The sequence below is a fragment of the Mauremys reevesii genome, linkage group 1, assembly GCF_016161935.1.
Source record: "Mauremys reevesii isolate NIE-2019 linkage group 1, ASM1616193v1, whole genome shotgun sequence".
Lineage (NCBI taxonomy): Eukaryota > Metazoa > Chordata > Testudines > Geoemydidae > Mauremys > Mauremys reevesii.
Genome location: NC_052623.1, coordinates 198,732,831 through 198,755,375, shown reverse-complemented (window position 1 = coordinate 198,755,375; position 22,545 = coordinate 198,732,831). Strand labels below are relative to the sequence as shown.

At 41.6% G+C, this 22,545-nt stretch overlaps 1 protein-coding gene and 1 long non-coding RNA gene across 6 annotated transcripts in view; one reads left to right on the top strand and one right to left on the bottom strand.

Moving 5' to 3' along the window:
* ALCAM (activated leukocyte cell adhesion molecule) overlaps window positions 1–10,804 on the top strand; it is a 171,872-nt gene extending 161,068 nt beyond the window's left edge. For 3 of the 5 annotated variants that reach the window (XM_039484091.1, XM_039484065.1, XM_039484085.1), the window contains 2 exons: window positions 5,800–5,910; window positions 9,000–10,804. In XM_039484091.1, the coding sequence (XP_039340025.1) occupies window positions 5,800–5,887 (88 nt within the window). In that variant the 3' untranslated portion in view covers window positions 5,888–5,910; window positions 9,000–10,804. Of the gene's footprint in view, window positions 1–5,799; window positions 5,911–7,471; window positions 8,805–8,999 lie in introns of those variants that run through there. The other 2 variants (XM_039484075.1, XM_039484098.1) reach the window with 2 other exon arrangements.
* Window positions 6,408–14,627, bottom strand: LOC120370057. The gene is made up of 4 exons (XR_005583586.1): window positions 14,530–14,627; window positions 12,773–12,857; window positions 11,084–11,411; window positions 6,408–6,704 (listed from the first exon to the last, which is right to left on the bottom strand). It is a non-coding gene; the product is annotated as an uncharacterized LOC120370057 (long non-coding RNA).
* Between the last annotated feature and the right edge of the window lie 7,918 nt (window positions 14,628–22,545).

Genomic DNA, 22,545 nt, shown 5'->3' with positions numbered 1-22,545 from the left:
TTTAAATGACTGACAGTTGTCTACACTGCACAGTTAACCCAGGGTCTTAAATTTTAGCCTTAATTTCTGCCTATCAGTATCATCCACAAAAAAAACACTCTGATCTGCATTTGGAGGACAGACTAAATCACTCAAGTACTGATAGTCCTTCAGTTTTCTTCTAATGCTCTTCCCCCCCGCTCCCCAAGGATAGACAAGTTCTTCCATCCTTGATAAGGAAAGAACCCTAAGGCATCTGAGAACAAAGAACCATGCCCCGAGATACACACAGGCTTGTGCCAAAACAATGAGGACCCAGTAACAAGGGTAGGGCTTTACTGTGGGAATGCTCAGATCCATGTGCTAATGACCCTGGTTAACTGTTCAGTTTCGGGATAACCACTGATCATGAAACAGACTTGGCCCTGGACTATACTATGAGTTTAGGTCAAATTTAGCAGTGTTAGATCGATTTAACCCTGCTCCCATCCATATGACGAAGCCATTTTTGTCAACTTAAAGTGCTCTTAAAATCAATTTCTGTACTCCTCCCTGAGAAGGGGATTAGTGCTGAAATTGACATTGCTGGGTCAAATTTGGGGTAGTGTGGAAGCAATTCAACTGTATTGGCCTCTGGAAACTATCCCAGAGTGCTTCAGTGTGACCACTCTGGATCGCACTTTCAACTCAGATACACTAACCAGGTACACAGCAAAAGCTCTGGGAACTTTTGAATTTCATTTCTTGTTTGGCCAGCATGGCGAGCTCATCAGCACAGATGACCATGCAGACCCAGAATCACAAAAGAGCTCCAGCATGGACTGAACAGAAGGTACTGAATCTGATCTCTGTATGGGGAGATGAATCCATGCTATCAGAACTCCGTTCCAAAAGACAAAATGCCAAAATATTTGTCCAAGGGCATGAAGGACAGAGGCTACAGCAGGGACCCGCAGCAGTGCCGCATGAAAATTAAGGAGCTCAGACAAGCCTACCAACGAGGCAAACAGCCACTCTAGGTCAGAGCTCCAGCCATGCTGCTTCTATGATGAGCTGCATGCAATTCTAGGGGGGGCCCCAAACCACTACCCCACCCTCTCTCCTTTGCAAGTAAGTGTCCATGGACAGTCTCATGCAACAGGGATGAGGATTTGGGGGACAAGGCTGATGAGGATAGTGCACAGCACGCAAGTGGAGAACCCATTCTCCCCGACAGCCAGGAACCAGTACCCTTCCAAGGTGGGCTCACAGACCATTAAGCCAGAGAAGGCACCTCTGGTGAGTGTACCTTTTGTAAATATAATGCATGGTTTAAAAGCAAGCCTGTTCAATGATTAATTTGCCTGAAGACTTGGAATGCATTCACAGCCAGTACAGCCCCTCCTTTTAAATAGCCAACCCAATGGGTACTTGGTATGGGAAAGGAGGGCACTGCTGTTTGAAACCATTCCCACGTTATGAAAGTTGAAGAAGCTGAAAGTCTGTGGCTTACGATGGCTGCCTGCAAGCTGAATTCTGTTCCCTGGCCCTGCGTGTGATCTCTCTCACCAAACCAGCAAGCCCTCAATAGAAGAGGCAAAATGCAACCTTGTACTGAAAGCACATGTGCTATGTAATTTTTACTGTGAACCAAGCTGTTAACGAGTCTACCCATTGTTCTCTAACATGTCTTTTTAAATACTACTCTCCCTTTTTTTCCTCCCACAGCTGCAAATGTTTCATCTCCATCCCAAAGGCTAGTGCAGATAAGGTGAAAATCACTTGTGATGAAATATTCTCTGAGCTCATGCAGTCCTCCTGCACTGAAAGAGCTCAGCAGAATGCGTGGAGGCAAACAATGTCAGAGTCCAGGACATCAGAAAACAAACGCGAGGCCAGGAGGCAGGATGCAATGCTGAGGCTACTGGGGGATCAAACTGATATACTCCAGTGTCTGGTGGAGCTTCAGGAAATGCAGCAGGAGCACAGACATCCACTGCTGCTCCTGTGTAACCACCCGCCCTCCTCCCCAAGTTTCAGTGCCTCCTCACCTAGATGACCAAGAACAGGGTGGGGGGGCGCCTTCCCTTCCGGACACTCAACCAGAGGACTGCCCAAGCAACAGAAGGCTGGCATTCAATAAGCTTTGAAGTGCAGTATGGCCTTCTCCTCCCCCACCCCTCCCAGGCTACCATGGCAGTTATTCCTCCTATAGCAGGTTTTCTCAAACAGGGGTCACCGCTTCTGTAGGGAAAGCCCCTGGCAGGCCAGGCCCATGTGTTTACCCTGCCATGTCCACAGGTCGGGCCGCTCGAGGCTCCCACTGACTGTGTATCGCTGCTCTGGGCCAATGGGAGCTGCTGGAAGCAGTGTGGGCAGAGGGATGTAATGACTTTCTGATCACTACATGCAGAGGCAATAGAGGGGGGTGTTATCAAGGAGAACTGTCACACCATAGCCTGGCCAGTCATGAAACTGGTTTTCAAAGCTTCTCTGATGCACAGTACTTCCTGGTGTGCTCTTCTAATCACCCTGATGTCTGGCTACACGTAATCAGTGGCCACGTGATTTGCCTCAACCTCCCACCCCGCCATAAATGTCTCCCCCTTACTCTCACAGATATTGTGGAGCACACAGCAAGCAGCAATAACAATTAATTAGACACACCAAATCCAATATTCTGAGTCAGTAAACTGCACCAGTGCAGCCTATAGTTGAACAGCTCCTTACTACTGTCCAGGGTGCCTGTGTACGGCTTCCCTTAGCATTAAGGGGTAGGCTGGGTCCCCAAGGATAACTATAGGCATTTCAACATCCTCAACAGTTATTTTCTGATCAGGAAGTAAGTCCCTTCCTGCAGCTGTCCAAACAGACCAGAGTTCCTGAAGATGCGAGCGTCATGTACCTTTCCTGGCCATCCCACTTTGATGTTGGTGAAACGTCCTTTGTGATCCACCAGTGCTTGCAACACCATTGAAAAGTACCCCTTTCGGTTTATGTACTGGCTGCCAAGGTGGTCCGGTTCCAGGATAGGGATATGTGTTCCTTCTATTGTCCCACCACAGTTAATGGATGGCTTTGCTACAATGGGGTTCCGTATGATCTGCACAGTTCCCAGAGTCACTACCCTTGATAGCCAACGCGATCACTGAGCTACTGCTACTTGGATCACAGCAGTCCCCACAGTGGATTTGCCCACTCCAAATTGATTCCCAACTGACCAGTAGCTGTCTGGTGTTGCAAGCTTCCAGAGGGCTATCACCACTCGCTTCTCAACTGTGAGGGCTGCTCTTATCTTGGTATTCTTGCCCTTCAGGGCAGGGGAAAGCAAGTCACAAAGTTCCATGAAAGTGCCCTTCCGCATGCGAAAGTTTCACAGCCAGTGGGAATCATCCCAGACCTGCAACATTATGCGGTCCCACCAGTCTCTGCTTGTTTCCCAGGCCCAGAATCAGCGTTCCATGGCTAGAACCTGCCCCATTACTACCATGATGTCCAAATTGCCAGGGCCCGTGCTTTGAAAGAATTCTGTGTCCATGTCCTCATCCCTATCGTGATCACACTGTCATCACCTCCTCACCTGCTTTTGCAGATTCTGGTTCTGCACATACTGCAGGATAATGTGAGCATTGTAAACACATTGCGCAACAACAGCAGTGAGCTGAGCAGGCTCCATGCTTGATGTGGTATGGCATCTGCAGGAGAGCAGAGTTGCAGCGGAAGCAGTGCATGACGACGGATACATGAGAGGACCTGTGAGGTGGATTCATGGCACCAGGAGAGCAGAGTTGCAGCGGAAGCGGTGAAGGACGACAGCACCACGCACATTTCTCAAGGAAGAACACACATTCCCGGGAGCCCATGATGGACAACATGGAGAAATTTGCTATCAAGACATGAGCAGGAGAGCACAGTTGCAAAGGAAGCAGTGGTTGGATGATGATGGTTAGCAGTCCTGCTGCACGCAGTATGGCATCTGTACAGAAAAAGGACAAAACGATGTCTGCTGTTGCTTTCACGGAGGGAGGGGCGACTGACAACATATACCCCAATCCACCCGCCACAATGTTTTTGCCCCATCAGGCATTGGGCTCTGAACCCAGAATTCCAATGGGGGGGCGGATACTGCGGGAACTGTGGGATAGCTACCCACAGTGCAGCGCTCCGAAAGTCGACATTAGCCACAGTACTGTGGACACACTTTGCCGACTTAATGCATTTAGTGGGGACACACACAATCGACAGTATAAAATTGCTTCCTAAAAATTTACTTCTATAAATTTTACCTAATTTCATAGTGTAGAAATACTCTTGGATCTTTGTACTAACAGAGTTAGTTCATGCACAGAGAGACCACACTAGCAATACCACTAGACAACATAGTTGAAAGAAAGTGGTAAAGAGGATAAACTAACTTCAAGCATTAAAATATACTAGCCAATGTAATAATCTACCTTAAAACAGAGAGGCAGCTATTGCGATTTCAAACATCCGATCATCTATTTAGACCTCAGGTCCATGATCCTGTGTCCCTCTTGCTTGACCTGATGCATCAGGTCTGCTGCCCACTTCCCATGCTGGGGAATTGGCACTTCCAGTGGTAGCACTTCAGCCATGTCTGAGATTTGGGATACAGTTGTAAGCCCCTGGGAAATGTTTTCCCCAACTCATTTGGATCAGGACTTGACTAAACCATAGCCCTTTATACTTTTCAAGGTCACTTAAACTAAGGCCAGTTGCAGTATTCACCTACGCTGCTAGATAAAGCTAATGTCTTTAGCTAATGCTAGCAAAAATAAAGCCATTGATTTTAGAGGAGTATATGCTGACTAGCACCAATGTGACATGTCATATTGTCTTGCTAACTTGTGCAATCCTTGTATTTTGCAAGTCAATGTCACTTCAGTCCTTTACCCTGAAGCAGTAGTGAGCATATGCATAAATCTGTCACAACAGATTCTATAGAGGAAACAAATTATCACAGAGAAAATGTGTATATGATAAGCTCCTTTGACACAAGGGATTTAGTGTCTCACTCAAATACATCTGGCCATTTACATTTTAAAAGTTGTGGCTTTTAAAATGTTATCACACCATTGCAGCAATCTTTCACCTTGGCTGATAGTGAGGTTTCTCACATTAAATGCATGGCTTGTGGGGTTATTCTGCTAAACTAAACTAAGCACTTAACTCACTAATTCATCTTCACTGCTTACATTAAAGCAGACCTGCTATTTTAAATGAGGCATACCTCTTTCTTCCTTCTCCTCCCGACAACATTTACAGTCTCTTCTCTATCCAAAAATTGTCAGTCATAACTAGCAGAGATCTAGAAAAAATGCTTTGTGCACTGAAACAAAATCTAGGTGGTACCCAGAATGGTTTTCAATCTAAGTGATCATTGACTTCTGCTTAGCACAAGCTCCAAAAGCTATTTTATGTGAACACACAAAGATTGTTGTGTTGATAAAGATGTCTTAGTCACACTTCTGCATTTAATATGCCTATGGACAAAACCCTTAATGAAACATGCAGAAAATGTAGGGAATTAATTTGTCAAAAAAATACACGTGCACAATCAGCTTAGCCTCAGTAAAAAGAATTATCCTGGGCTCTTTTGCAATGTATAAGTTCCATTGTTACTAATATATGTATATGTAGTCCTACTCCAATGCTTATTGGTGTATTCATAGTCATGCAAATGCTTCTAGTGTTGTTGTGCTGGTAATTGAATTCTTACAATTTTTTTTTCTTTGCAGAGAGGGAGAGAGAAACACTGTATATTAATATGAACAAAATGCTATAGACATGCAAATGAGACACTGAATTTTTTTCTTGTAGGACACCATCAAAACATGTAAACAAAGACCTTGGAAATATAGAGGAAAATAAAAAGCTAGAAGAAAACAATCACAAACCTGAAGCTTAAAAGACAGATGTCAGTCATTCCAGGTAAATTATGTGAACTTTGGAAAATAGAATCAGAACAGTTTACCTGTGTATCATATATCCTGTACAGCAAAAGGAGGTTTTCTTTCAGTTCAAGGGCTAGAAAGCCTCTGCTTCTGGAGTAAGATGATCCAATATTTATCTTTAGTCAACCTCAGACCTCAGAGTTGAGATATGGTCTAGTGAGCACTATGAAATTATGAAGCCTTGTTCTCCCCTTTCAGAATATAAGTACTCATAGTAAAGGTAATAGGAATTACTTGTATTCCTGTGATATGGGGGAAGGGGGAGCAAGACCCACAGCAGCTATGGATTTTTAATAGAACGTGTGCACACACATTAAAAGAAATGCAAAAGGATTCTGACATTCAGAAACCAACTATCACATGCATTTGAGCTCATGCACTCAGGGAAATTTAATTATTATATGATGTATACTCACAAAGGAGAACATTTAGTTCTATTCACTATAGGTAAAAATTAGTTTTTGGTGGGCTCAAAACAATGTACCTTCAAGAGGTAAGACGTTCTTACCATAAAATCACATACTATTACTAACCTCATGCTGGATGTAGTCATTGTACCATGACTGTGCAAGAGAAGTGGAGATTTCCCCTCTTCTTTATATAAAAAGCTGCAGGACAACCCGCGGAATCCGAACTGCAATGAATACAGTGGTACTACAACTAACCAACAGCATCATCCAGTGGTCAGATGCAGCCACCACTGCTGTCTCTGTCCTCTTCTTTTAATGTCACAGGCTGGGGCTCACACCATCTTTCTGAACAGTGATGTCCCTTAACACACACACATTGTGGAAAGCCAGGGTAAAGAATGTGGAAATCAGTATCCAATGTTCTTTAAATTATGGAAGTAAGTGGTCAAAAGATAAGCTTTCATATTAAATTATCAAATTTACTCAGTTTCTAAATTAGTTTTTTTAATTTATGCCTCCACTTTTGAGCCTTCAATTTGAGAAACCTTGAAAAGACCTAAGTTCAGAAAGTGCTGTGTACCCATCCTTTGTCAGCCCTCTTTAAAGTGTCACGCTGCAAAGCCAAAAATGGAGAGGAACAAAATCATTGGTCACTCTTGAAAATTTGGTGTAGAGATTGTAAAATTATTACGCAAGGTTTCTTGTTTCAATAAGATGGGGATGGAGGGTACTTTAAGGGAAAAATCTAAGATATTGAAAATGCTGGATCCGAATGTTTCAGTTATTCATACAGTCTTGCCTCTAATCTTAGCATAAACCACAAGGAAACTTTTCTTGCCACAAATACTCAAAGGAGTCAAAGATCTGAGAGACACCAAGGAAGGGTGATCAGACAGTCCAGACTACTATTGTCAGGAATGTCCCTATTTATTGTGTAATAGTGTTCTAGTCATTGATATTGTAATTAAAGTTTATGTTGCAAAAGTCCTCCATAGATTTTGTTGTGCCAGAGTTCATCATTCAGGTAGGGAGAGAGTGTGGGGTGGCAGGTTGCTTTCAACTTTTGCGGGGGGAAGGGTAGACTCTTGCTCTGCTCTTTTAATTGTGCATACCCTTGAAATTCTGCAGTCCTAGAGTAAAGAATGTCCAACACGAGGAGGTTGAGCGATGGGAGAAAGCTACAAGCAGTCACCCTCTCCTTCCCACTTCCAGCTACTGGTCTCTCCTGCCTTCACCTGCAAATGACAAGCACCTTTGCTTCCAAACCCTACTGGAACTTCCTTGAAAAATCTGCTCTCACCCTCCCCATGAGTCCCCAGCTGCAAAATTACTCCTACCTACCTTTGCCCTGCTAACAGTATTAAGAACGATGCCCTCTCATATTGCAGATATCTGGACCTAAAGTAAAATGGGAAGGAAGAGAGCCCCTCTATGGATTCTTCACAATGCCACAGGGTGGCATTCCACCCTCCACTAAGTGATTGGTTAGGGATTATTTTGCTGGCTGCAAACACCAGCCCAAAAGATACTATGGTACTTTATGTTAATCTGCTATAGCTGTGAAGGCTTAAGAAGAACACATTAGGATTCTGAGCATAAGGGATTTAAGGCCTACACAGGTGGTGGAGTGGTCCTGTTTCCCTCAGCCTTAGAGAATGTCTAACACTACAATCAGGAGGGATGGTTGAAGCTCCTGTAGACCAAAGCAAGCTCAGACTGGAGCCACAGCAGCAGTACTGGTGACCTCCCCCAGTACAACCCCACCCAGGATCTTGAGCTAGCTTCCATCTAGCTAGATCAGGTATGTCTACAGCAGCTGCAGTCATACCTGCTGATTGCAATGTAGACATACCCTTAGTGTTAGAAGTTCATCAGGCCTAGACTATATGGAGGGCATGGGGGAGGAGAGGGCTCTGGTGAAATGAATTTTGCACAACTGAATTCATTTTGTCCAAGAAAGAAGTTTCTCCATTTTCCTTGTAAAAATGGTAGAAATGTCAAAAAATTAATCCCTAAACTTAATTTACAAATTTCTGGGAAAATGCTGCCAGTGTCCCTAGCTTCTGTTTGCCAGAAGCTAGGAGTAGATGACAGGGAGTGGATCACTCAATGATTGCCTGTTCTGTTCATTCCCTCTGAAGCATCTGGCGTTGACCATTGTTGGAAAACAGGAGACTGAGCTAGATGGACCTTTGGTCTGACCCAGTATGGCTGTTCTTGTGTAAAATGGTGAAATTAGAATCCCTAAAATTCCCACTGTAATTTCACATGGGAAAGACATGGTTCACTTCCTGCCCTAATGTTTTGTGTAATGGTGCTGGACATTGTAGTAGCTGCCACATCTACAGAGGTGACTATGTTAGTCATGAATGAAATTAGCCCTTGTTAGTATTTGTGTATTGTTTTGGGTTCCTTCAAATCTGATGTGTTATATAAACATGAGCTCCTTATCATTACATTCATGATTTGGAGAATGCATTTATTGATTCATCAGCAATGGACATATCTTTTTGTGATGTAATTTATAACTTACGTTTGTAATGATATTTTCCATTGACATTTATTTTGCAGTTAAATAAAGACTATTAAAACTCTTGTCTAATTATGATAATTTTGCCAGTTACCTAGTTTAACTGACTATTTTTCACATTTTCAGAGAATACGTATAGAAGCATGAACATGGATTGTATTCAAAACATATACAAAGAAGTGACAGTTATTCATGGTTCAAGTATTGAACAGATCATTCTACCAAGTTTTCAAAGGATTTTAGATGCAATTATCTCAAGTTTAAAAAAAAAAAACTAATTTGGCATCAGCCAAGATAGTAGGTCACCATGTTGTGTTCTGTTTGTTTTTGTAAATGTCTGCACTGAAGAGTTCTTTTTGTTTGCCTTTATGTAAATTTTTTACGTAGCTATTTTTATACACTGTAAGGCTTTGTTCTGGGAGTTGCTGTTGATCTGATGTATGGTGTAATGTTTTTATTTCAATTTGTTTTTAGGACACCCTTTGAGCAGGTACATTTCTAATTCTGATTGCTATCTGTAAAACCCCTGCTTTTGTAGAGCAAAAATCTAAAATGTAAGGTTGTGTTATGAGGATAGAGCAAGCTCCTTTTTCTATTCTTGAAATCACAGTGGCAAGGGATGGAGCTAGCTATGACAAAAGTGCACTAAAGGGTTCATGAAAGTAAAAACAAACATCTAACTTACCAGAAAAAGGCATAGATAGTTTCCAAAAATAAGCTCGGGAGTCTAGCAAAGAATTTATCACAAAATTCTTGTTAGCCTGTGTACAGATTGCTGCTAATAATTCTTTTTTGAGTGAGTGAATCACACGTGTTATTGATAGCAGTTTGGAAAAAAGTTATTGATTGTCCTCAGTCTCATTGTAGATAGAGAGCAACACTAATTTTGAATTCGTTTTAAGTCCTTTTGGTTATCCACTGCCTTAAAGTACTGTACCTTTTCTTCATTTCAAAAAGATAACAGTCAGAATTGGAGATTTTTTTAAAACAGTGGTCATATCAAAGCTGCATTTTTCCACAAAAATAGGATATATATATATTTTTTGTGTGTTTTTGTTAACTACGCTACAGATATTGAATGCACCTTGAGATAATTTTAGTGTTTTTACCTGGTACATAATTTATCAAACAGTGCATATAATTGTAACAATGAAATGTCTACGTATCTTTAGTTACATTCAAGTTTAACTTTATAAACGTGTTTTATGCTTGAGGAAATTTTTAGAATGATGATGTAAAAGGAAACATTTTTGGGGTAGATGGCCAATAGAAAACTATAAAAACTCAGAAGTTCCATTCAGTACTCTTAAACAGAAGTGTAGTTTCTGGGAGAATGTAAGAGACAATTCTGATCATGGGAGGAAAATAAGTACATAGAGTAAGCAGAACATCAGATTTCCATTTTTAAATCTATGATCCAGGGGGAAAGTAAGTTTTTATAGACTGTTAGGCAAAAAAAGTTAGTAAAAACAAATTAAAGAAATGGAAATTAGGAAACATTTTGCCACTTCTACATTATTTAGAAAAAACACTGTTACTTGTAAATTTGTAAAATGTTAAATGTCTGGGCGGTAGTGACTGATGTCTTAATAAAGCTTCCTGTAGTGCATTGGCATGGATTAAATACATAAAATGTCCTATAAACTCTATGCTGTATAAAATATTAAGGGGGAAATCCTGTTATTTGCCTCTAAACTTTGATTTGTTAATATTTTATTTGGCAAAGGGGAAAATAATCTTGGTCAACATTTAAACCAAAGTAAAAAGGGTGGGGAAAAAACCAAAGTTGTTTGTTTTGCATGGCTAAGCCATTGTTATCTCTGTAAATACTGTGATTTTTTCCTTTTCTTAGAATTTTGTTAAAAAAATTCTAAAATTTTTAAACACCTGTTTTCCAAAATAAAATGTGAACACACAAAAAAGGTACTTTATATACAATTTTTTTTTTATTTTGGTGTGAGAACACCACTGCCAACTGAAATGCAGTGGGAGTGACTAGAAAAAAAAGTTGTAATGGCTTTAAGTATGTGATAAATGACAGAAGTTTATTGTAATTCTCTATATTTTGAGAAGAAACCTTCAAGACTAAGAAGTATAGGGAATGGGTCGAAAAAATATTTACCACTTTCTTGGAAAAAAACAAGGAAGATTTAAAAAATAATCACTCACTTTCTACACCCACAATTGGGAAAAAGGAATAAAAACCTCACCTTTTGAAATTCGGCTACATCTCCCATCCAGTTTAACTCTTCAGCCCTAGGAGACAGATTTTTCCCTGTTCAGCGTTCACTTCAGGCATGTTTCAGGAACCACCAGTGCAAAAAATAAAATAAAATAAAATAAATGAATGTTTCAATCCATGCCTAAAAGATAATAAAACTGAAGTATGAATTTACCTGCTTGTCTGACATTTCAGTTCAAAGGAACACTTCTGCATGTGAGGAAAGACCCTGATCCTGCAAGTTCTTAAGCATGCATGTAACTTTACTCTTCTGAGTAATCTCTGAAATCAGTGGGGTTCCACACAGGTGCTGGGATCTGTCCAAGAATCAAATCTTATCACACTATGCAGAACATGACTACATGTATTATTTTAAGCATGTAGTTAGTACCCATCATTGAGACATATGGGCACCTTACAAGTAAACCTATGTATGGTTTACATTTTGCAGGGTGAGGAAATCAGGTTTGACCTCCAGAAAGAACTGAAATTATGGGCCATGAGGGCCCAGGTCTGTCAGTTACAGAGGGACCACATCAACTGGATTCATTTCATCTCAGTTGTTGTGATTATTACCTACAGTACAAATCCCTGCTTACATGCTGAATAGATAAAACAGACAACGTGGATAATAGTTCCTTTCTCCCTCACATTTCAACTATGAGGAATTGAGAGAGAGATTAAACTCAGCCCAAGGTCACACAGGAAATGGGTGGTTTTATGATTAAGGCACTGGACTACGTTCTCCCGTTTAACTGACTGTTCAGTAGGACCAGTTCTGCAATCACCACCAATAAAAGATTGAGGCAGAAATATATGTAGTGGTTAAAAGTCTGCCCTTTTGAATGGGGGGGGAGAGGCGGAGGAGTAATTTCACACACAAAAAAACCTCAGCAGAAAATTATAGTAGATTCTGCCTTTTGATTTTTTTTTTAAAGGCTCTAAGGGTGTAGTATATGTATGGCGTGATGCATGCTTGTGCCCATCTCTGGGTATTCACTTCACCCTTTGTGTATCTGTCCTAACCCACAGGCTTTGTTTGGACTTTCTAATCCAACATGAGCTTCCTAGTCATTTATCTATCAGACACAACACAGAGCCACAAGCTATAGCAACCGAGGCTGCTGTGAGATAAGGAATAAATTTTCAGCTGAAACAGCAGGGGCCCAGGTAACCAATACATGCACATGTAGGAAATACAAATAAAAATATCTATTCCCCATTTGTTATGGGATCTCTTATTTCCTGACTTACTATAGTGACAAAAGCACAACCCCAATACTACCCTTTACTTACCCAGTATGTATTGCATCATCTTGGACAGGAAATTTCTCTTCTACTGAGTTTTGAAACAATTACATAAAATGAATGTAGTGTGTTTGTAGTGGCAATTAGTGTTTAAAACTATATTGGGAATGTTCATTTAACATTATGAAATACTAAAATCATTATAATGTATACACCATAGAGAAATTCATTCATTGGTCATAGACCAAAATTCCTCCAGGAAGTGTCACAAATCCACTTAATATCCCCAATTGCTGACTGATCCACTTAAATCTCTGATTTACTTGTAACACTACCCCATGAAGCCAGATAACTTCTTGTTAGCTAACATTTAAGACGCTGTATGTATATAATTTTCTAGCTGAGGTTATCAGCGATATGCATGAAATACCTTGTTTCAGCCACTGTCACGGAATGGTTTTGGCGTTTGGTGCAAACCATCGACATCAGACTTGGGACTTTGCAGTTTCCTGGCTCTGCAAATCAACTGATGTTACAAGAAAGCCAAACACATCTTTGCACACAGATGTAAAGGCTGCTGATACATAACTTGTTCCAGCTTGCTAAGGTGCATGACAGGCAGCTAAACTCACTTTTTCAGTCTCAATATGTGCTTTTATTATTCTGTTGTATAGCCTTGAGGACTCCCACCCTCTTTTAGGAAAGCAAAGGATTAAGACCCAGATCCTCAGCAGGTGTAAATCAACACAGCACCAGTGTGGACTTACCCTAACAAGAGGAGACATCCCCTAGATTATAGCCACAGACCTCACAGTGGGTGGGCTGCATATGGGGAGTAGAGAGAGAGGTAGCTCATTCAGCTGGTGTATACTCAATATAGATCACAGGACAGCACTGCCCAGGTTCCCTGCAAGCCAGTACTCAGGAGCTTGTGTTAGGGGACAGGTAGGAAAAGGAGATATGGTTCCACTGGTGATTTACTGCCCAGAAAAGGGACATATAGAAGGGTGCAGAGCACTGCAAAGAAAATGCAGGATGCTTCACAGCCTGAAGGAAAGAAAAGTCCCAGCACACAACCCACTTAGTGTAACATACCAGGGTACAATTCAGACCTCTGAGTAGCTGTGTCACCCCTGCCTTGTGACCTGGGATGCCCTTTGCATTGCCTTGCTTCTGTAGCCTCTAGCCTGGACTGCTCACAAACAGCCTCCGGCATGTAAGTCACTCCCAGCTATGTCTGTGTGTGCTGCAGCCAGCCAGCCATGTCTTGGCTCTTGCCAGCCTTAAACATTACCACAGGGTGACCCCAACACACTCCCAGAAACTATGTCCTGTACTGCCCAGACCTCTCCTGGACAGTTCAGATCTATTGAGTCCAATACTCCTTTAAGGGAATACTATGCACAAAAGTTGCTATCCCAAATGGGGTTACCTGGACAAGTCAACTTGAACACACTGGATTAGATAAAACAGTAAAACAAGTGTATTAACCACAAAGAGAGATGGTAAGTGAGGACAGGGAAGGAGGCATTAAAGTCAGAAATGGTTAGAAGAAAAAGATAAAATGCTTACTGCTGCCTAACTCAATAAAGACTTAGGCTTTGGCTACACTTGCATTTCAAAGCGCTGCCGCGGCAGCGCTTTGAAGCGCTAAGTGTAGTCAAAGCGCCAGCGCTGGGAGAAAACTCTCCCAGCGCTGTCTGTACTCCACTTCCCTGTGGGGAATAACGGACAGCGCTGGGAGCGCGGCTCCCAGCGCTGGGGCTTTGACTACACTGGCGCTTTGTAGCGCCACAATTTGCAGCGCTGCAGAGGGTGTGTTTTCACACCCTGCTGCAGCGCTGCAAATTTTTAAGTGTAGCCAAGCCCTAAGATTCAAAGCCAAGTTCTCTCGCCACGTGCTTTCAGCAGTCTGACTGACCACGCCCTTTACATCAGGACCCCTCCCCCGAACTCCAATGGCTGTTGCCTTTGTCTCTTCAGGTGCAGTGAATGTGATGGCCATGGAGAGAGAGAGGGGTGGGTCCTTTGAGGTGTTTGCTCCTTTTTATAGTCCTGTCCCCCTTTGAGAAGCATTTCCAGCTGGGAGCAAGGTGGCAAGCAGACTACATGAAAGGAAACTGTTTCCTTAATAAGATGTCGATTTTTTTGCCCTGTCTCCTTTCCTGCCAAAGAATGGCCACTTACCTGGTAATTGTCCCATCAGCCTTGTTTACACTTGCCCGAGGCATCAACTTGCCCTTTGTCTCTGAGGAACTGCTCTGACCACTCCCCAGATTTTCCTGGGGAAAAAAAACATATTTTAGTCATGATTTCAGCTTATGTTTATAACTTCACTAATAATGCTTCTATATGCATTTTGCCATAATATTACTGATCAGCATATTATGATTTTTTAAATGATACCTCAGAAGACGTCTTGTACAAACATTACTACAATAGCATGTAGGGTGTGAACATGGCTATATTCTCTCACTCTTAGTTAGCCTGTTTGCAAACTGTATATATGGTCTGAGTACACACCCTCCACACACATGGAAATGGATAGTGATTGTATTATGCTACAGGCTGTCTCATCTTGCCAGTTACTTTTTCTAATAACCAGCAGCAACCATCCATTTTGGATTAAATAATCTGAAGTTCAGATAGTTGTGCTCATCAGTGGTTAGCAAATTATTTTCTAAAGGTTTAAAGAAGAGAAGAATCAGAGAAAATCAAATCAGACCATCCCAGCCAGTCCCAGTTCACACTGAATGCCATGTAGGAGAAGCTTGCAAGAACATATTCCCACCCATCCCAAGAATCAATCTTTATTTCTGGTGAATATTCTGAATTTCACCCATTGGAAAGAGACATTTCTTGCAGTGAAGTGCCTTGCTGTCTGCAATGGAGATGCTGGTACTCTTCAGAACAAAAAAGGTAGAAAACTTGGGATTGACAAATCGTTATTGAACTTTACTCCTGTAGACAGGAGGCATGCTGGGCTTTTTCCATTGTCTACTCTCCTGTGCCATCAGCTAAAGGGCTGCATAGTCTCTCCCAGCATATCCTGATGCACATTTTCTATCCCTTGTTTCTATGTGGAGCTTCCCTCCAATGATCTGTTCTAATTACAGTAGAACATTTTGTTCAGAAATGTCAATGCATCTTAAAATATTCAAATATAGGCAGATTAAGACGTCTATAAAAACACCTAACAATACACATACAGTGAAGAAAACAGATAATATGTTGCTATAAAAGTGAAAAGTGGGTCATCCTAATTCACAAAATCACGTTGTTTTCATCCTCTCCATCTACTTAGAAGATTGTTTCTCTCACACATCACTAATGCAGCAAATCCTCTGAAAGTTCTACATACCTTGGGTTATATCACCAAACGAATGTCAACTCCAAACCTAAACACAAAAATCATCACTGATCTATACAGCTTCTCAAGCTGAAAAATCATACCTTCCTAATCATGCTTTCATGACACGGATGCCCACATGAGCCATTGAATAATCCAGGGGTTCTCAAACTTCATTGCCCCATGACCCCCTTCTGACAACAAAAATTACTACACAACCCCAGGAGGGAGGAACGAAGGCTGAGCCTGCCAGACACCCCCCCAATCAGACCTGGGTAGGGGGGGCCTATAACCTGAGCCCTGCCACCCAGAACTGAAGCCCTTAGGCTTCAGCCCCAGGTGGTAGGGCTCGGGCTTGGGCCCTAAGACCCAGCAAGTCTAAGCCAGCCCATGTGACCCAATTAAAACAAGGTCGTGACTCACTGTGGGGTCCTGACCCACAGTTTGAGAACCACTGGCTCACATGCATGCATATATCACTGACTGACTTGTTTTCCAGTATCAGAAGGCAAACACTTATTCAGGTAATGTTGTAAGCAGTTCAATACTGTCCATATATAGATTTGAGACTTCATTAATAGCTGCATAATAGCGGTTTCTGAGAGGGGTAAGTCCAGCACAGATCAGACAATGAAAGTAAAGGGAGAAAATAACTACTTTTATTTCCCAAATGCAGAGTCTCTTAAAGAACTCTATTAGACCTCATATCCATAACAATATTTCTATTACTTCAATTTCAATGACGCTGAAATAAAAGCTTTCCTCGGCAGTACGGTGAATCCAAATGCGACACTGGCAGATCAGGTCACACTAGAGTGTATTCAGGTCAGTTCACTTGTATCTTAATATAGATCAAAGCAATTAGTGTTTTGGGTGTTTAAACTTCATGAAAACTAATGGGATGTTATATGCCTTGTTTTCACTTCTCTGTGTTACTATGTAATAGAATTTAAATTGTGTATACCCCTGTAACTAAATAACAAAGAAATCTTGTGAAATGCTAATGAAGGATTTAAGGACTTAAACAGAAAATGCTAATTTCAAAGCAAGTAGCCATTATGTATTATGGTCGGAGGTCACAGGACTAAATGCACACATCAGCAGCAAAGGAAAAGCCCACATGGGTAGAGATATGGTCAGCTTGTGTTCTATCAGAAGAAGAGAATATGGATTCAAGGAAAAATCCTTCAACTCCATTTGGACTCTTACAGGGAAGTGTGCCAGAGATCCTGAGTCAATCTGGGTATCCTGAAGACACTTTGGGGAGTCTTGCAGTTTATTACAGCACTGCCACAATTTGAATTTACAAACTGACTCACCGGTTATATTTTATCTGCTTTAACCTCTCAATAATTCTCATTCTTTTTCTTAGCTAATAAACCTTTAGTTAGTTTACTACAGTTGTGGCTGTCAACACTGTCTTTGGTGTAAGATCTAGAGTACCAATCGATCTGGAGTAAATGGCTGGTCTCTTGGGACTCGGAGCAACCTGATGTGATTTTTGGTTTAAGGGACCAGTCCAGTTTGTCTGGGTGGCAAGGTAGGCTGGAGAGTCTAAGGGGACTGTCTGTGACTCCATGCTAAGACTGGTATAGTGATCCAGGAGCTCACATTTGTTACTGGCTTGGCGAAATCTAGTGACAGAACACGCCACCAGCTGGAGCAGCTCTGTGGCCAGCTGCCCTGGCTGCAGGGCCAGCTCCAGGCACCAGCTTATCAAGCAGGTGCTTGGGGCAGCCACTCCAGAGAGGGGCGGCAGGTCCAGGTATTTGGCAGCAATTCGGCGGAGGGTCCCTCACTCCTGGTTGGAGCAAAGGACCTCCCGCTGAATTGCCGCAGATCGCGATCGCGGCTTTTTTTGCTTTTTTTTTTTTGGCGCACGCATTGCTTGGGGCGGCAAAAGCCCTGGAGCCGGCCCTGCCTGGCTGCCCGGCTGCTGGTGGAGTGGCCCCAGGGCCAGCCGCACCAGCTGCTGCTCAGGGAGCCAGCCCCAGGCACTGCCTGAGCAGTGGCCAGTGCAGCTGGCCCCAGAGTCCACCCGAGCAGCGGTCCCTGGGTGACCGGTGCAGCCATTGCAGGTGGCAGTCCCTGGGTGGCTGGAGTAGCCTCTGCCAGCAGCCTCCGGCAGTGGTGCCCAGGCAGCTGGTGCTGCTGCTGCTGGCAGCCCCCAAGAGCAGGGACCACATCTGGCCCTGTCCCCCCCCACCCCGAGGCGGTTCCTCGGGACACCCCCCAGCAGTGGCTCCCTTAAGATTTAGTCAGGAGTAGTTATAGTACAAGTCATGGGCAGGTCACGAGCCCATGAATGTGTGTGTATTGCCTGTGACCTGTCCATGACTTTTACTAAAAATACCCATGACTGAACTGTAGCCTTAGTTATAGGCACACTTCTGCAGGCCCTGATCCTGCAATTTAAGCAATTTGGCAGACTGCTGTACCCCTAGGGAAACCCACTGTCTTCAGTGGAGCTCCACACAGGCACAGCAGTCTGCCCACACACACGATCTGTGCAGGATTGTAGGCTAAGAGAGACAAGTCATCACATGTGTGCAGCAAGTTTCCAGTGTTTTGGCTGGTCTCTTATTTATATCCAAATGAACATGAATAGTGTTTTATTTTATCATTACTAAAAGAGCAAACTTGGAGAGAGAATCATCCTGATAACCACTAAGGGAGAGAACACGGATTAAAGGTAAAACATTGCAATCAATATTACAGAGCATTGGTTAAAGTGTTACCTTTATTAACAGCAAGAATGAGCAATGGCAACAAAATGTGCTCTTCCCATACTGAACAGGTCTTAGCAACAGGTGCAACTTTGTGGTTTGAATTAAACAGACTGTTTTTCCCTCACATCAGAACTCATTTCCTTCCAGCTCAGTCTCAGCATCTGGATAACAGCACAATGCTAACAGGTTTTTTTCCCCCTCTCCAGTGATTCTGAGGAGGTCTATGATTAATCATGCTGTCACCTGTTCCAATGAGAGCAGGAAGCTGAGCATTATTATTTATACCCAGAAAAGTGCTGGGCATTTACCATATGGTGGCAATGGCCAATCAGTTGACACATTGGTTATCTTGCACCTTCGCTGAAGGATTTACACAAGCATGAGAAAAGTCAGAAGAGAAATAGGGAATTTGGGAACTCATACATGGTGAAGGGATATTAAGAGAAAATGTAGAAGGGATCAAACCAATCCTCATGACTATGCCTATGAAAGTCCCAATCACTCAAACAATTTTAGGATCCGAAGGGAGCAATGTAACGCCGCACTGTATTTTTTTTAAAAGGAAAAGGCAAAACATGAATCCCTCCTGTAACGTGGAAATTCATACCAAAGGGAGCAAATGAGGAAATATTAATACTAATGTGTTCAGGAGGGGAAACTATAGGCCATGCGCTAATGAAAGGACAGAATGTGTATATAGAGAATACCATGAGCACAATTTGTAAACCAATGGTAATTTGAGATGTCCAGACCATGGACACTGGAATTTATTGAGATACAGTAAAGGAACTGCTAGAAATGGGAAGAGTAGAGATGGAATTATTAGTTGCAGACCAACTAATTAAACTAATTAAACCAAATATTCCTCCTATTATCACAAGCACACAAACAAATGTAAAGTCCACTTCTGAAGTTTCCCTATGTCCAGTAGTAATACCAGGACCAGAAAATGGATTAAAACTTTCCCCTGTCAAAAGCAAAACCAGTGCCTTATATGATAAGGTATGTTTGTTCCATGTTCCAATTATTCTTAACCCAATGGGATTTCCATCAATATTGAAGTTGGTCATGGTAGTCAAGTTGGGGGATTCTATAGAATCAACAACTTTGGGATAATCCCAGAAGCAAAGGAACAAACATTAGAAGAGAGAGAGATAATAGTGGGATAACAGGAACTATTATGGGTTGTTTGGGAGATATAGAGGCACTGCAAAATCAGTTGAATAAATTAAAACAATGTATAAAAAATAAAATACTCCATCTCCTTGGTAAGGCAGAGGGCAGATTAATTGATGAAGAACTACTTACGGTAATAAATGTGCATATTACTACCCAGGCATTAAGAGAAACCAAGGAAACAGTTTATCAGTTAATTAAACACAATAATGAAGAAGCTGGAAATCATACTGCAGCCAAGAAATAATGGGTACACGTACACACACACACACACAGCCAGCCATTCAAGAAGCTTTAAGAGATCTCCAAATGGGATGATAGCTAACCTCATCCACCAACAAATATTTGCTGGACTGATACAGAAATGAAACCGAGCTAGTCAAGGAGGCTGACATCCTGCAGGATCTAGCTGCTATAACTATGTTACCTCTTGATTACAGTTAATTTATAGAAGACATGCAATAATTTCCTGCCAATAATTGAAAAGAAGGTTATTAGTGAGTCAATAGCATGTGTCCACTCAATAGGGGTCCTAGAATATTCCATTTTTAAGGAATGTGCCCAGGTCCCTCAGACACTGGAAAGACAGTCACCCTGTCTGGACTGCTGCACAGAGGTGCAAGCCAGATGGATCTGCTGATATGATGCCCTATGGGCTATGCAACCCGTTTGTGGTATAGATCATAGTAATGAACCAGAAATCCAAGAAAGGACTCATCTCAACTGCACAGTATGGCTGAGTACCTGAAATGGACATCAAACCCGTGTGGGAAATGGAGAGTACTGTGTCGTCGCACGACAGTTAAAATACCATTATGGAGGAAAAGCATGTCTGAGTAGTCAGTTCAATTGGTGTTTTATCTCTAAACTAAAAACTGTAATTAGATCAGTCAAAAATCATACCTATACTCAAATTTGTTGACCCATTAGTAAAAAAAGGTTGACCAGACTCTGGTCCTGAGGCTATTGCTAAATTAAACTTGTACTTGAATTCTTTGTGAAGATTAAATGCAAATCATTTTTCCTGCATGTGGATTAATTAGATCCAGTGAATAATCAAATAGAACAAAATTTAAAACCAGTTAACTGGGGGGTGGGGATCAAGTGAATACAATTGGGGAACATCCAGCTGTGGTGTGGATGTTAGTTTTAAGATGTGTTAAACAAACATTCATTATGGATACAAATAATAATTGTAGCACTGCTTATAACGCATTCTAAGACAAGCTGTATGTTAAAGGATCATTAAAAGAAACAGGAAAGCGAACAAGCATTGGCCTATAACGCCTTACTCCAGCATGTAATACAAGCGAAACCCTTTGAAAATATATTTTCAAGGGTACTGATGTAGTGGGGTAACTGTTGGAGAACAATTGGTTATTAGGCTCTAAAATAAAGACACCCCTCAAAATGCAACACTGGGGAAAGTACTAACAAGGTGGTCATGTTTTTATTTTTTAGTAATGATTTAGAAATATTAAGGGGCTACCACTCATAGAACCCGTATTTAAAGAAGATAAAGTAGTATTAACATTAAGGTAGTTAGGATGACCAGACAGCAAATGTGAAAAAATCGGGAGAGGGGGTGGGGGGTAATAGGACCCTATATAAGAAAAAGACCCAAAAATCAGGACTCTCTCTATAAAATTGGGATGTCTGGTCACCCGTATGATAATACCCAGCTATTGAATTATGATACAGAAATCTAAAAATGAAGAATAGCTAAATGATAAGATTTATTAGTTATACTTTAATAATTTGTAATTATGGATAGTGATATCCCAAGGTCTCAGCCTCCGTTGCTGATAAAAGTGTAGTTTTCCCAATTCTTACATAGAATTGCTGATCTGCTTTAAATGGTGTTATTGCTGACAGGACATAGGTAACATTGTGCTGGAAGATTTAAAGCAAAGGTACGCAAAACTGTAAAGACCAAAAAAAATCCCCCCTTTACTAGAAAGCCCAGGAGCACGATGACATGGACCAGAATGATACAGAAATTGTCTCAACAGTAAAAAAAAATAAATAAATAAAAATTGAAAATTGTGCATTCATAGTGTATAGTTATGTAAGAAAATGCCTAATGTGCTTAAAGCTGAATGGAGAAAGGTTAAGAAACGTGTAATGAAGAAATGTACAAAAAGACCCAAGTGAATAAAACAGAGAAACAGCAGACCAGAAACCGAAGGAACAGGACTGAAGGATCAGACAAGAAGTCAAAGGCAGCACAATGACCATCAGAAAGGAGGAGGAGAACTTTCCAGTGCCCTCGAATGCAGTAACTTGGGGTCCCTACCTAAGCAGTCAAATATCTGTATAAATATGTGTATACGTGACAATAATTCTATCTGAAATTGGATTAAATAAAGGCAAAAATTGATTAAAGCTAAACCAGGTGGATCTGTGACTCAGTTTCCTACCTTACACTCCCAAAACAGACTATGGAGTAATGTATCATAGGATTTTGGGGCATCCTTTCCCAGTAGCATCCAGACCAATGTCAATACTCCATCAGTTGTTACAAAAGTATATGTCACACCTAACTGAAAAAAATAATCTTTAGCCTTAATGAATCAAGCCATTTGAAATCATTTTCACACAGTTGTTGGTTAAGTTCCAACATATTTCCAGACGTATAGCCTATGGCATTTGGCAACTAGGTCAGAGTTCACTCTCTCAGGCTTAGAGCATCAAAATTGAGACTGATAATTGCGGTGATTATATTGCTAATGCCTTGGTGACAGCAGAAAAGTAGATTGAAGTTAGTATATTTCGCTGACACTACAATCCGCAGCCAATGTCAGACTTCTTATCAGCTTCTTTCTGGTCAAAAAACCTAATCAAATTTTAGTTGTGAATGTCATTGGATATTAGCCTGCTAATCAAGAAACCATCTCATTTTGCTGGGCTGTCACCCACATAGCATAAATTCAGGACACTACCTGGCAG